Genomic DNA, 16747 nt, shown 5'->3' with positions numbered 1-16747 from the left:
CTGCGCATGCGCAAGATTGGAGGTCTCGTCTCTTCAAAGCTGTCCATGCGCGCTCGCTTTCGAAGTGAAGTAACTTTTCACAATTGTGTTTTTGTCGAAACTGTATCTTTCTCTCGGTGTGTGTACCTATTGGGGTGTCTTTAATAGTATTCTTGGCGTTGGTTTTTCATACCTGTGTACAGAATCGTCGGTCTTTCTTATCGCGTATTCTGAGGCCTAAGTGTAGTACTAGGCTACCGTGTCCGACCTTGGCTTGAGGCTTTGTTTTTGTCTCAGCGGTTCTCCGATCGCGCTGCAATTACTTTCCGGTTTGTTTTTCACGGTCTTTTCATCCCATACTTCCTTGTTTTAAAATCTCAAAAAAAAACAACAAACAAACAAAAAAAAAACATTTCCTTCTCTTCTTATTCGTTTATTCGTTCTTATTTGTTCGTTCGTTCTTCGACCACGTTGTTTGTGATCACGTGATCACGTTGTTAAAAAATGTCTCATCTGTCCCCTGAAGACCTGTACTCTGTCATATTCTATAACACCTTTTTCTTCTTCTTCTATAAAAGGATGCTTTCGACTTGCTCACCAAATCTATTCATTCCAAAAAAAAATTCCATCTCTTATAGTGCATCTTTCATTCATTCCCTAAACTCTCCAGCACTCCATCCTCCCTCCAGCATCCTCAAACGTATTTTTGACTCGAATGTCTCAAGAAACTCATTTTGCAATAAATGTTCGTTTCCCATTAATCGTACATTTTTCAAAATCCCATCACCCCTCCCCTCTAAATCTACCCCCTTGCCCCTCCCCTCCAAATCATCCCCATCACCCATCTCTTTCAAATCTTCCCCTTGCCCCTCCCCTCCAAATCTTCCCAATCACCCATTCCTTTCAAATCTCCCCCCACACCCCTCCCCTCTGAGACTCTCCCTCGCTCCTCCCCTCCTAGACTCCCCTCTCACCCCTCCTCCTCAAAGCGTCCTCCCCGCTTCTTCCCCCTTCCAACTTTCACCTTCATCTCCCTCAACCCTCTGCCTCGCTCTTCCCCCTCGTCAAATAATACCTCACTGCGCCTCTCCCAATCACCATCAAACCTTTTGTCTGCCCCATTCTTCCCTTTCTCCAAGCTATTCTGTAATCTCCGACACACCTTCAACAGCTCTCCCTACCTCTTCCTACTCTTCCACATCTTACCCTACCGCTCCCCCCCCCCCCCCCCCCGTTCTGTATCCGATGCTCCCCCTTCCTCTTCCTTAACAGTATGGACCTCAAACATCCGGGGCCTTCGCTCAAACTTGTCTGATCTCTCCATACAGGTTGCTTCTGACAAACCAGCCGTGATCTGCTTAACAGAAACTTTCCTCCTTCATGATGTCTCTGATTCCTTGGTATCTCTCCCAGGTTACTCCCTCCTCCGGTATGATAGAACTGAGCCTCGTCCTGGAGGTGGAGTTGCTATCTTTATAAAAAAACTATCTTCCTCACTCGCCCTGCACTGCCCTCTCTCCACCTCACCCCCAGGAATACCTTTGGCTCCGGCTTCCCCTTCGCTCCCACCTTTTGTTCATATGTGTGTTGTACCGTCCACCAAACAGTGATGACTCCATCTACATCTCGCTGTCTGAGAATATGGACCAACTTCTATCTACCCATCCAACTCTCTCTTCCTCATATGTGGTGATGTCAACTGTCACCATGCCAGTTGGCTGGGTGTGGGTACCTCTCTCACCAGCCATGGCTCTTCAGCAAAGGACTTCTGTGACTCACTGGGACTGACACAATCTGTCAATTTCCCGACCCGGATTTCAGTCAACGGAGCATCTTCTCTTCTGGACCTGGTTATGACTAACTTCCCTGAAAATGTCTGCTGCTCTTCTTCTGCTCCAATCGGCTCTTCTAATCATGTGCTTGTTAAAGTGGACATCTCTCTGACCATTCTCAGAGAGCCTCCTCAGCGTCGACGAGTCTGGCATTTCACTCAGGCCAACTGGCACGGTCTTCAAGCAGCCATCAATCATCTGGACTGGTCTCCCATCTCTACTGCCTCTGACATAAATTCTTCCTGGGAATTCTTCCAAAGCAAACTGCTCTCTCTCATGCACAGATTTATCCCATCTCGTCTTCTGTTGTCATACCCTTCCTCCCGTCCATGGTACACGGAATCTTGTGGTGAGGCTATTGCCCAGAAACAACTTGCTTTCGTCTCCTGGAAAGCAAATCCAACGGAAGGAAATCTCATTTCCTTTCACAAAGCCCGAAACAAGTGTGTGTCCACCCTCAGGAGAGCCAGGAAACAATATCTCTCCGTTCTCAGGACCGAACTCTCTTATCTGTCTCCCTCTTCCAAATCCTGGTGGCGTCTGGTCAAATCTGTTTCTGGTGTTTGTTCCCCCTCCATCCCCTCCCTCACCTCAAATGGCCACACGGCTGACTCCGCACGTGAAAAAGCTGAATGCCTCAACTCTGTGTATGCCTCTAAATCTTGTGTCCCGAACCCATCTCTCTCTGTACCAACCTTACCCAGTCGAACCCAGCTGCTCCTGGACTCTGTGTCCTTTCCTCCTGACAAGGTGGAAAAGTTTCTGTCAACCCTCGACTCGGATTCTGCAACTGGACCTGACGGCATCAGCCCAAGGGTCCTAAAATCCTGTTCTTCCGCTCTTTCACTCCCTCTCTCTGTTCTCTTCACCCTCTCTTTTGCTCAAGGTCATCTTCCATCTGCTTGGAAATCTGCCAACATCACCGCTTTGCACAAAAAAGGTGCAAAAACAGATCCCAGCAACTACAGACCAATCAGCCTTCTCCCAATTATCAGCAAAGTCATGGAATCCATCATTGCTTCAGATATGAAATCTTTCCTCTTCTCCAATGGCTTGATCTCTGATCATCAATTTGGTTTCAGACCTGGACACTCTACTCTGGACATGCTGCTTCTGCTTTCTCAACAATGGATGGAGGTCCTCAATGCCAAACAGGAAATTAGAGCAGTCTCCCTTGACATATCACGTGCCTTCGGTACGGTCTGGCACCCCGCTCTGCTCACCAAACTCTCCTCTTTTGGTATCCATGGAAATCTCCACGCATGGCTGGCGGACTTCCTCTCTAGTCGTAGTCAACGTGTGGCCCTGAATGGGTTTCTCTCATCTCCTCTTCCTGTTCAGGCTGGAGTTCCACAAGGCAGTGTTCTGGGCCCTGTGCTTTTTCTAGTCTTCATCAATGATCTCTCTGACTCTCTTGAAAATCCTCTGTATCTCTTTGCTGATGACTCTACTCTCTGTCGCTCCATTCTTCATCCCTCAGATCGGCAGTCTGCAGCCTCCTCACTCTCTGCAGACCTGGACAAAATCACAGACTGGGCAAACAAGTGGAACATGTCTTTCAATCCTGACAAATCTCACACTCTTACGATGTCTCTCCGAAAAGACCGACTGGACAACCCTCCCATCCACTTTCTGAATAATCCTCTCCAATAAGTTCTGTCACTCAAGCTTTTGGGTCTCACTATCTGCCATGAACTTTCCTGGGAAAACCACATTTCAAATCTGGCCTCCAAAGCCAGTCGCCGACTGGGCATCCTCCGTCGTGCGAAGTCCTTCCTTGGCACACCTGAGCTCCTCACCACATACAAGGCTTTCATCCGCAGCTCAATGGAATACTGCTCTCCCCTCTGGTCTGGTGCTCCTGCCTCACACCTAGCTCGGCTTCACACTGTTGAAACCAAAGCATTCAGAATCATTGGAATCTCCCGCGATGAAGCTAACTCCAAGGGCCTCTCACTCACTCACCGCAGGCAGGTTGGTGGTCTTTCCGTCTTCTACCGACTCCTCTCTGGCCTTGCCCCCCCCAGCTCTCTCTGGGCTCTGTCCCGCAAATATTCCTACAGGTCGCACAAGATCTGCCTGCAACCCTCTTATGGTCAAACTGCCAAAATCAAGACTCTCTGGTCACCTTCACTCCTTCATTCCTCTTTTCTCCCGCCTCTGGAACAAACTCCCTCACTCTCTTCAATCCCACTCCACCCTCCAGGTCTTTAAAACGGCTGTTCACCACCATCTCTTATCTTCCCCCATCCAAAACCTTGATCTTTTCTACCCCTACTAATTTCACCCCAATTCCACTTTTTTGAAATACCAACTTCTGTCCTGGAAGTCCTTGGTGTCCTTGTGTTTTATACTTCTCCCTCCCCACCCCCCCTTCCCACACCTCCTCCCCCCAAGCCCTCTCCCTTCCACACATCTCCCTGCTCTCAAATGTTGTGTTTGTGTGCTTCCCCTTCTCTCCCCATCTTGTTTTCCGCTCCCTCTTTTTATATATTTTGTTTGTCTGGTTGATTTGTTTGTGAAGTAAATGTTAGCTCTTTTACGAGCCTCGATTCAGTATACAAAAAAAAAAAAAAAATCTGCATGGAGGAGTGGGCAAAAATTTCTCCCAGTCGATGTCAGACTGGTAGACAGTTATAAGAAACGCCTACTTGAGGTTGTTTCTGCCAAAGGGGGAAATACCACCTATTAGAGCCAAGGGTGTACTTACTTTTCCACATGTGAATTTTGCACTTATGTTTATTTAAATTATACAATGGACTACAAAATGTAAATGTTTCATGATATTTGTTTTTCTTTCACCTTTATCTGTCAATATTGTTGAAATGAAGATCAAATAGCTGCATGTTGAAATATGTTGAAAAAGTCAAAACTTTACATGGGGTGTACTTACTTTTTCACATGACTGTAGTTGAACATTTTGGAATAAATTGCATTCATCAATGACATTCCCAGTCGTCAGGCAGCTTAGCAGCATATTTATCGAAAATGGGGAACGGCTTGACAAAAGCGCCATTTTTATTTTGGTGGTCCATTAGACAATATACAATAGATTTAGGACCGGAGGCAAGAAATATACAGTGTTCTTCACCTTTTTATTGGACAAAAACCAAGGACAAAAACCAATTATGTATATATTTTGAACAAGGAGGCTAACTTTTATTTCATTACATGCAGTGTTATTTGTAAAACTTATGCATGCCTGCATAATAAATCTTACGCTTCCATGTAATAATAATTAGTAATATAATACCGAGTGTTTATACAAATGTGTTATACTTGTGACTCGCGCACCTCTCATATATCTAACATGTACGCAACTACAAGGATGTAATGACAATATAGCTTAAGAACAGACAACATGTTGTTCAAGGTAATTTGTCCAGCAATTTATGTATTTACGATTTTAGTCTAACTCCAATAGCTGATGATTTATTTGCATAAATGCATTGCTCGATATTATGCTGTGCGAGTCGTATTTGCACAAAAGTCAAACACTGTATATGTCTTGCCTCCGGTCCTAATTCTATTGCATATGGTCCAATGAACCACTAAAATAAAAATGGTATTTTTGTAAAGTCGTTCCACCAAAAATTGCTAAGCTGCCTAACTACAGGACAAATGTTCATTTGTAATTTTAAGAATAAAAATATGGTGCACATCTTCCTTCCTGAACAGCTGAGATGTTTATTTCCACAAATGATAAGATGCCACTTTATTATATTTATATGATGATCTTTCATTTCACAGCAACTCACAAGGCTTGATCTCTGATCATCAATTTGGTTTCAGACCAGGTCACTCTACTCTGGACATGCTGCTTCTGCTGTCTCAACAATGGATGGAGGTCCTCAATGCCAAACAGGAAATCAGAGCTGTCTCCCTTGACATATCAAGGGCCTTTGATACGGTCTGGCACCCAGCTCTGCTCACCAAACTCTCCTCCTATGGTATCCATGGAAATCTCCATGCATGGCTTGCGGACTTCCTCTCTGGTCGTAGTCAACGTGTGGCCCTGAATTGATTTCTCTCATCTCCCCTTCCTGTTCAGGCTGGAGTTCCCCAAGGAAGTGTGCTGGGCCCTGTGCTTTTTCTGGTCTTTATCAATGATCTCTCTGACTCTCTGGAAAATCCTCTCTATCTCTTTGCTGATGACTCCACTCTCTGCCGCTCCATTCCTCTTCCCTCAGATCAGCAGTCTGCAGCCTCCTCACTCTCTGAAGACCTGGACAAAATCACAGACTGGTCAAACAAGTGGAACATGTCTTTCAATCCTGCCAAATCTCACTCTCTTACTATGTCTCTCCGAAAAGATCGACTGGACAACCCTCCCATCTACTTTCTCAACAATCCTCTCCAAGAAGTTCTGTCACTCAAGCTTTTGGGTCTCACTATCTGCCATGATCTTTCTTGGGAAAACCACATTTCCAAGCTGGCCTCCAAAGCCAGTCGCCGACTGGGCATCCTCCGTCGTGCGAAGTCCTTCCTCGGCACACCTGAGCTCCTCACCACATACAAGGCTTTCATCCGCAGCTCAATGGAATACTGTTCTCCCCTATGGGCTGGTGCTCCTGCCTCACACCTGGCTCGGCTTCACGCTGTTGAATCCAAAGCTTTCAAAATCATTGGAATCTCACGCGATGAAGCTATCTCTGAGGGCCTTTCACTCACTCACCGCAGGCAGGTAGGTGGTCTTTCTGTCTTCTACCGACTCCTCTCCGGCCTTGCTCCCCCAGCTCTCTCTGTGCTCTGTCCCCCAAATATTCCTACAGGTCGCACAAGATCTGCCAGCAACCCTCTGATGGTTAAACTGCCGAAATCTCGGCTCTCTGCTCACCTTCACTCTTTCATTCCTCTTTTCTCCCGCCTGTGGAACAAACTCCCACACTCCCTTCAATCCCTCTCCTCCCTCCAGGTCTTTAAAACAGCTGTTCACCACCATCTCTTATCTTCCCCCATCCATAACCTTGATCTTTTCTACCCCCACTAATTCACCCCAGATCCACCTTGTTTGAAATTCCAACTTATTTCCTGGAAATCCTGGCAGTGTCCATATGTTTATACCTCTCCCACCCCCCACCCCCCTTCACATGCCTCCCCCCCTTCACATGCCTCCCCACCTTCACATGCCTCCCCCCCAAAGCCCTCTCCCTCCCACAGATCTCTCGATGTCTCCATGTTTCTCGGTCCCTGCTCTCAAATGTTGTGTTTGTGTCCTTCCCCCTCTCTCCCCATCTTGTCTACCGCTCCCGATGTTATTTGTTTTATGTGTCTGTTTGTCTTTCTGTGTGATTAATGTTCGCTCTTTCACGAGCCTCGATCTTGTATACAAAAAAAAAAAAAAAAAAAAAAAAAAAAACTCTGACCTGTCTTAATAAACGGTGTGTATACATAACCACTTAAGTCCAATATTGGTTCACGAGTTATCAAGTGACCACTATATTCGTCATGGGTGTGCGTCTGTCTGTCTGTCTGTCCGCAGCATAACTACCCGATGATATCATCCGATCTTGATGAAACTTGGGAGGGAGGTTGATATCATAATCTAGTTGTGTCCTGCCTAGAGTGAGTGTATTGCACCCATTGTGGGCAGAGCCACGCCCGAAAAAGATGTCTTTTATGGGGGTAATCGATTTCAAGCCACAACTTCTCCCAGGGGTTTGGTGGAATCTGACAGGGGTTTCAGTATTTGGTTAGGCCAATGTCATGTGTCTAGCCCCACGGAGCTCGATTTTTGATTTTCGCCCCGAGGTCAAGGTCACAAGATCACAAAATTTAGAAAAGTCCATTTTTGATGGTTTTATTACATTGTTTGCTTCCTGATAGGGTGAAATGACGAACATGATCTTATATTATCACATACATCATGATATACAAGTTTTCCAACAAATTTCAGAATCTTCGACCTTTGACCTTTGAAGGTCACAAAGGTCAAATTTTCAAAGTTGTCAGAATCTAACCAAAATTTTCGGTATTGTGCAGCTAACTAACCTCATAACATTGCTCATTGAGCATTGTCATTGAATACCGCTCGCTCGTGAACCATCGTAGTCTCCTGACTTGTTGATAATAATTTTTTGGCCAATGATGAAAATCGATTATCCTGCCCAATACAAGGAGGTTGATACCATCCTTTGCTAATTCATGTAAAAGGTACAAGCTCTACCCTCAATAGTAGTGGTCTGCAGTACTGGGTAGCTCCGTGACAGAAGGTGGGTGGAGGTTATGCTTTCACATCTCTGTGTGTCTATCTGTGTGTCTGTCTGTGAAATGAATATCTCAAAGAGTTGTGGATGGATTCGGCCAAAATTTGGTGGACAGGTTGGGTGTGTGACAAGAAAGAATCGATTCGATTTTGGTGAAGAAACAAATCCGGATCCGGATTATATATAATTTTGAAAGGGAAAACCAAACGCAAAATTTTTTTTTTCCTGAAAACCATAGAAAATCATTAATCACTGTCTAATTTGAAGGAAAGATTTTTTGGATGTTTTTTTTTTTTTGCCAATCACAAAGTGTCGAAAAAAGTCCAAGTGTCCATTTTCGATTTTGCCAGTGACATCACACGATTAATTCACCTTGATCCAAATGCTGGTTTTACATAGAAAACCATGCATGTCAAGCTCGGATTCCAATACCGATTCCACCTTCATTATCAACTTTAAAGGTCCTTAGTACGTTGAAACGGATCAGTGGGATTATGATGCAACTATTGGAACAACAATAGTGATGGAAACGTTTTCCGGGGAATTATGGAGCATTATCATGTCAAACCTTGTGCGAGCGATTCAGACGAAGATGGTGTTAGTGAAGTTGTCGCATGTTCACCACAGATTGGTAGGTCTTGTTTTAACATTCAAGTGATGGTTTGGTTTATCAGGAATTTTGTATTAAATGATAAATCAGTTATATTACTCCAGAAGAAATACGGCCCGACACACCACTGACAAGACACAGCACAGACACCACGCCAAGGCACACTCGGACACTGCTGACCAAATGGGCGATGAATGCTTTGTCCCACTTTCGCAGGCTGACCCGATGCCCTGTATATTACAGGATCGTCCAGTTTCATACTTTCCCAGGAGATACGCTATAAACGATTTATAGCACAATATCTCAAAATGTTATGGGTGGATCTGGACTCACTTGGTAGACAGGTTGGGTGTGTGACAAGAACGAATTGATTCAATTATGGTGAAGATCTGAATCCGGATACGAGAATTTTTTTTAACTTTGTTAGTGATTCTTCACCATTGAAAAAAAAAAACCACCTTTAGAGGCCATTTTTCCCCGCAAAGCGGGGGTTGGCCTTTTTCGGGAACCGTGGTTGTTGTTGTTTTTCGGTCCCCTTTTTGAAGCAATGTTTTACGGCCGGATGCCCTTCCTGACGCCAACCCTTTTTGCCGCCTTTAACGACAAACAGGGAATTACCAGTGAACTGGTACTCAATTTGCCGACCTCGGAAGGATGACAGGCTGAGTCAACCCCCCTGGTGTAAATTCAGTGATCGACCGGGATTCGAACCCAGGATCCTAGGATCCTAAGCCGGCACCCTTAGCCGCTAGCCCAACACCAGGGTATCTTGGACACATGGACTTCACCATTGAAAGATGGGGCCAAAACGATATCTCAAAATGTTGTGGACGAGTTATAACAAAACTTAGTGGACGAGTTGGTTAGGTGACAAGAACAAGCCAATAAGATTTGGTCCGAAACAAGCCAATGAGATGTGGTTCAGGTCCGAATCCAGATCTGGCCTATCAGTGGGATACAAAACGTAAACTGTTCAGCTTGGCAGAGGTATGCTCTCTACCGAGTGCTGTTTTCGTTTTCAATGATTTCACTATCTCTTGTCACAGTTTTCCTTTCTCAAAATGAGTTGGGGAAAATAGTTCACAACAGACATCAAATTGGCCTGCTTGGAATTCTCATCTGAGCACATGCAGGGATCTCAGGTTCAAAACCGATTTATATGCTGTTATGTTGTCAATTTCTCCTCAAGTCCTCTTCCTGCATATGCTAGGTGTACCAGCTCATCCAGGAGCATTGGATCATTATTATTAAGGCACCCAAAATAAAATGACAAGCCACAATGCCAACCAAGGGTGACAGATAAAGAAACAAACCTAAAGCAGCTGTGGGGAAAGCAAATTCAGAAAATTATAATAAACTTTATACAAACTTCATTGGAAGAAAATAATTGCCAAGATACGATACCAGTTCTGAAGATTTCTCAGGAAAGGCTGCTGGCGTCTTTTCTTTATCGTCCGTTTCCATTGCCTCGCTGCGAACAGTAAATACACAAAGCGTGGCACATGGACTCACGTTTGGCATAATCATTAAACACTGAATTGATACCAATTGTAATTTTCTTCCATGCCACTGCATCCTCACAACTCAAACTCACAAACAACTCCAGAGAATCATGCACGACTGCTCTGGTGAAAAAACATTACAAAAAAAACATTATTTATTGTGGCCAAAAGGTTTTAACAGAATAGGTCCCTCATAGAAAAAATCATAATTTGATAGTTACATCATGACAACATCCATCACCGTCCACAATCAATCAAACATTTTTTCCAAAATAAGAAGTACCAATGAATGTCAAAAAGCTCGGTTTGTATTGTTCTTGATAAAGTTGTGGAAAGGCACAGATCAGGGGATGGGTATAAAAATATTTCAAAGGCCTTGAATATCCATTGGAAAACAGTCAGGACAATCATTAAGAAGTGGAAGTGTATGGTACCACTAAGACCCAGCATAGATCAGTCCGTCCCTCCAAACTGGATGACCAAGAAAGGTGGAGACTGATCAGAGAAGCGACCAAGAGGCCAATGGAAATTTTCACAGAGTTACAGGCCTTTATGGCAAAGACTGGTCACTGGGTGCATGTGACAACAGTATCCCAAGCACTCCACAAGTCTGGATTGTATGGTGAGGTGGCAAGAAGGAAGCCATTAAGCCACAAAAAGTGAGGATTTTGAAAGGGGGTGTGGACTTTCTATGGGCACTGTACATACATGTACACATACTAGACAGCCCATTGCAGCTAACACCTGCAAACCCTTTAACCCTTTAACCCTCTAACCCTTTAATCTATCTGCTCAACAACCCCTTCTCCCATACTCCTGCACCCCTCCACTCATTTCCCTCAAAGCCTTCATCCACTCCCACCTATTCTCCTTTTCACCTTCATATACTTCCACTCAACCCACTCACTTCCCTCAATCCCTTCATTCACTCCCAATTCTTCTTCTTCGTTCGTATAGAGCACAAGGTTACGGAATAGCATTATTGGCCGAGGGCGCAGCTGCGCCACTGATGCAATCAATGCCCTTTACTGGTTAGGGAAGGAATTTGAAATTTGTTTATGGTGCCGGTGACATCTCACCTACTCTTCGCAAAGAACACCACGGGATCTTTAACGTCCACTAACAAATGCTTGCAGATGGGACGCCCGTTTAACGTCCATCCGAGGGACGGCACAAATTTATGATTTATCAGTCTGTGAAACGCCAGAATGACAGTTTATAGCTGGCTCGGAATTCAAACCCAGGCGAGACAGCTTGGAGGCAAGTGTGCGTACCTCTTGGCCATATTGTCAGCCATATCCACTCCCACTTCTCTCACTACCTTTTATACCCTTTCGCCCCTGAGCACAAGTTGCAGTTTTAAGCTAATTCGATTCAGTAGTGCTGGAGTACATAGAAGTCAAACAAGCAAACACTTCGAATGATCATGATAATTTTCAATGTCTATGGTTATCATGCAGCGAATCGACATATTTTATTACATTTAGACTTGTAATAGCCATTACCATTTACCACTTGGAATAGCGATACACTCGCACTATTCAGCCTTGACAACTCGGGCTAATTGCATACAAAAACCTTCATTTATCATACAAATTGCTCATCCCTTTATTTGGGCAGTATATTGGCCAGACCGCTGCCTCGATGGCTCCTGAAAAAAATTAATAACTTGGCTGACATACATGAAGCAAAAACATGCCTACTGCTTACATGCATATACTGTAAATCCCCCATACACACATACATACACACATTGTTTTTTAATACAGTGTGGTGATATTGCTCGGATAATTACTTCCGACACTGAAGGTGGACAGAGGTTATGTTTTCACCCTTGTCTGCCTGTTTGTCTGTGAGCACAATATCTCAAAGTTTTGGACTGATTCGGACGAAACTTGGTGGACAGATTGGGTGTGTGACAAGGACGAATCCATTAGATTTTGGTGAAGAGGCGGATCCGAGAATGTTTTTAAGAGCGATTCCTCACCATCGAGAAATGGGCCAAAAACTATATATAGAACGATATCTCAAAAACGTTATGGGTGGATTTGGATGAAATTTGGTGGGTGACTTGGGTAGTTGAGAATAACAAGCCGATTCAATTTTGGTTAAGGTCCGGATGCAGATCCGGCCTATCAGTGTGATATAAAACATAAAGTGTTCAGCATGGTGGAAATATGCTCTCTACCAAGTGCGGTCCTAGTTTTTTGTATGCGTTTGTCTGTCTCTCAGCGAGCAGGATATCTCAAAAAGTTATGGATGAATTCAGACAAAATTTGGTGGGCAGGATGGGTGTGTGACAATCATGAATCGATTCGCTTTTGATGAAGATCTGGATCCGAATCACAATACTACAACTTTTAAAGTGATTCTTCACCATTGAGGGGGGGAGGAGGTGTACCTGAGTGTGTGGTGAGAGTTTGTAAATTTGCTGCCTTTCTACAGGGAATATCACAATCTAACAATCAGTATGGTATCAAATGGCATAACAAGCAAACCACCTGCAGAAAACACAAATGGGGTCTTCATTCATTAAATATTGATATTGTTTGCACAGCTTGAAACAGGACCATAACAAGTGTTTGGTTCCCTGGATTACAGTCGAGAACACTCGACGTTCTTGCCAATGCACACACATATACATTCCAGCTGTGCCTCTCGCAAACCGTGTGTCCTGTTTTGCAATGTGTTGCAAAGAGCCAAGAGATACAACATTTAATATACACGATCAATAAAGTGGGACAGATGGGATGCAGAGATGATGGGACAAACACTCATTTTGGCCAATAAGCGACACTCGTTATAATAACCTATGAGCACACAAAAGAGTGTGGAAAACAGGAAACTCACAACTTGCACAAAAGGTACACCTGGGATGTTCTCAATCACAACAGACATGTCCCCGTCAAATTTGTGGACAAGTAACATTTGAGCATGCTCACCTCTCCCCTTCCGTGGGTGACACAGTGCCAGCATTGGTGGAGCCTGGAGTGGACGGTAACAGTGTCGGAGCAGAGGCACCAAGGTTCCGTGCGATTGCAGTTAGCAGTTGCTGGCTTGCACTTTCGTAAAGGTCAAAACAGATCTGATATGCCATCAGGATGTTGTCTTCCTTCACAAGTTTGTCCAGAATGTCACTGATAGCTTGTGGGTCATCCAAAAAAATCAAGCACTGGATAGGAAAAAAAACACCCCAAAAAACCACGAGACGTGAAAAAACAATTATAACTCAATGTCATCTCAAGAAAAAGTGATTCATAATGTTATGGAAATCATTTAGTCTTTCTAGTGCAGCGGATAAGCTCTCATATTTTAACAAATTGTGCATTTTTTGAGAAAAGCATGAAATTTCTAGCATAGTCAGTATATACCATAAGGTTTATTTTCAGATGTGGAGGGAAGTCAGATTTGACCTCTGAGGACCGTGAGAGGTCAAATCCAAAATGGCCACCAGTCCACCGGGTCTCATGTTCAAACGCGCTTATAGGTGTCATTTCCAACTAAATTGGGGATGCCCATTCATTTGGTGATACTTTTGAGATCGCCAGAACTCAAGGACATGCATTTAGGTCACGGTCAAGGTCAAATTACGTTAAATATCTATTTTTATGATACTGCAGTTGGAACTGCTATTGGAAAAAGTTCATTTGAACTTTTAAAACTTAATTTTTTCAGGTACAGGGATAGGTACAGAACACCCAAAGACCAGAAATGATGAAAAAAAAAGTGTTTACACTGCAAGGAATGATGCAATAACCTCTGAAAAAATAACTGTAGTTAACCAAGTATGTCCACCAAAGCTTACATTAAATCAAGTGCAATGATGAAAATTGGTAATGATCTAAATCTAACAGTCTCCAGAACAGAAGCACAGTGCAGTGCACTTGAATGCAGCTTTGGCACACTTGCAGCGTCCAGTGCACCCTTTCTTGCAGCCACAGTGTATCAATTCATGGCACGATTTTGATGCTTCAGGAAGAGTGGTCCAAAGAGGCTGCCACCCAGTTGTCTCCTTTGTCCAGCCCCAGTCAGGTGGCTCTGGCATCTCTGGATCCATGACCAATGCCTGGTTACAACAGTTGGCCTAGTAGCGAGTGCGCTTGATGTGCTGCTTGAGTGTTGCCTGGGTTGGAGGAATGTTCTCTAGAGTTCTACACTTCTATGTGAAGAGCTGTTTTTGGCATCATTCACTCCCGTGCTCTCACTGGTTCTATCGTACATCAGCACCACAAATCGCTCTAGCAGTAACATTGAGCCTTCACTGACCTCACTTGGCATGCCTAGGAGTTCATTGAAAGCATCATTCACCTCTGGGCATCCCCAATTTAGTTGGAAATGACACCTATAATGTTTTTCTACACTACTTGGTTCCAAAATTAAGCGCGTTTGAACATTAGACTCGGTGGACTGGCGGCCATTTTGGATTTGACCTCTCACGGTTCTCAGAGGTCAAATCTGACTTCCCTCCACATCTGAAAATAAACCTTATGGTATGCACTAACTATGTTAAAAATTTCATGCTTTTCTCATAAAATGCACAATTTTTGTGTTTATCTGCTGCACTATTCCCACTGAAAATATGCAAATAATGACCAAAATGAGCATATCTAGCCAAGCAAAATCAAGGACCTTCCCACATTCCATACCTAGGGAGAATACATATGAAGGATAAATAGGAATGAGATGGTGAACCAAGAATGACAGATCACGTGTCAATTCATTATCCTTTTGGCAGATGTAGTTAGGCAGTTAAGAGGAAGCATCATTCATTTTTTCAGGAAAGCACCAAATTTGGCACAGATGTAGTATAGACCTATACAATTGTTTTCCTGAGGGGTGCCCAAAAATTCAGAAAATTCAAAAAATCCCAAAAAATGTCCTGGATGCCGTGAAAAAGGGGAGAAAACGGGTATTGATTCGAACTGTAGATTCTTATATTGTGGTCTTGGCAATAGCACACTACTTTACCTGCCAGTCACACGGTGTGGAGGAACTCTGGATTGCCATTGGCACTGGTAAAAGCTACCGCTACCTTGCCATCAATAAAATTGCCACCGGCCTTGGCCGCAGGAAGTCCGAGTAGTCAGGTTCACTATGTTTTTTCGTTCAAAATCATGGTAGATTAGCAAACCTATACATTTTTGTAAACGTTATTACATGGAAAATCAGAAAATCATAGTTTACATTTGCCAATTCCGACCAATTCGATTCGACCAATTCGACCAATCGACCAATTCCATTCGACCAATTCGACCAATCACTTCGATCGACCATTCGACCATTCGACCAATTCGATCGATTCGATTCGATTCGATTCATCGAATTCGATTCGATCGACCATTCGACCAATTCGATTTGCCAATCAATTTGACCGACCTTTGCTTGTGTGGAACGGACTGTGAAAACGATGCGGACTATATTGTCGGATATGACACACAGGACAGTGATGACGAACTCTAAATGGCATATTCTGTAATCGTGTATGTTTGATGCCATTGACTGCCTGTGTATATTTTGTCATTGACTGCCTGTGTAGATGTGAAGTTATACTGACTGCATGTGTATATATGATTTTGCTGACTGCCTGTGTATGTTTGGTGATATGAATTATTGTGACACATTTTGATGTTATTAACTGCCTGTACAAAATGATAACATGTATTTGATTATGCAACTTATCGCGAATATAAAGACAGTATTTTGCAATTCAAAACCTTTGATTCGTGTCTTACCATTCCCCATAGCACTAATTTGATACTTTCATTGGATTCCTTGTCCCTGAAAATATAGGTTTAGTATATTTTAAAAAGTTTTTAGGGTAATTAGAGGCAGAAATAGAACAAAATATGTTTTACAGTGGCCATTTTGAAAATCCAAAATGGCCGCCATACAGGTATCTCTCCAAATGTAAACATTGATTTTTAGTTTCCTTATGCTATAACCTTTCCAAAAATGTATAGGTTTGCTAATCTACCATGATTTTGAACGAAATATAATTTATTGACATAGTGAACCTGACTAGAGTCTTTGCCATTATTTCATGCCTTCACTGGCTGCGACACAGTGTCATTTTTTGCCCAAATTGGGAAAAAGACAGCCTGGAAGGCTTGGGAGGCATACCCCAGCATCACGCAGACCTTTCATGCTCTCGCTTATAGGCCATCTGTGGACGCTATTACTATGGAACCACAGAGCATAGAAAGATATGTTGCCATCCTCTGTGACCGGACTACCGAGATAAAGACAGTGAATGACATGCGCCGACACTTGTTCACGAAGAAGGCAAGAACAATTGATCACATTCCCCCAACAGCAGACGCCTTCGAACAACACCTAAAACGTGCATGTTTTCAGGCTGGACACGTATGGAGTCAGGCACTTGTGCCCTACCCAGAACTTCCATCACCAGCTGATTGGGGCTTGATGAAAACAGGGACTTCTTGGACACCAATTTGGACCACAATACCACTGATACAGGAGGCATGTTCAGAGCTTACAAGCTGCCATTGTAAGTCGGCCTGTAAAGGCAACTGTAAATGCTCCAGGGCAGATCTGCCCTGCACATCACTGTGTGACTGCGATGGACAGTGCTTGTGGTACTACGCGTCTGTGCGAGAG

The 16747-nt window shown here is 43.7% G+C and overlaps 1 protein-coding gene across 1 annotated transcript in view; it reads right to left on the bottom strand.

The window, feature by feature from the left end:
• The window catches only part of PSMD1 (proteasome 26S subunit, non-ATPase 1), a 398075-nt gene that overhangs the window by 327978 nt on the left and 53350 nt on the right, over nt 1-16747 (bottom strand). The window contains exons 7-8 of the mRNA XM_078784439.1: nt 13072-13301; nt 10032-10098 (exon numbers count right to left, since the gene is read on the bottom strand). Of these exons, the coding sequence (XP_078640565.1) occupies nt 10032-10098; nt 13072-13301 (297 nt within the window). The remainder of the gene's footprint in view (nt 1-10031; nt 10099-13071; nt 13302-16747) is intronic.

This window comes from Myxine glutinosa, chromosome 9 (assembly GCF_964187855.1).
Source record: "Myxine glutinosa chromosome 9, kmMyxGlut1.1, whole genome shotgun sequence".
NCBI lineage: Eukaryota > Metazoa > Chordata > Myxini > Myxiniformes > Myxinidae > Myxine > Myxine glutinosa.
Note: the sequence above shows the minus strand (reverse complement) of the source record. Positions and strands in the feature narration are given on the sequence as shown.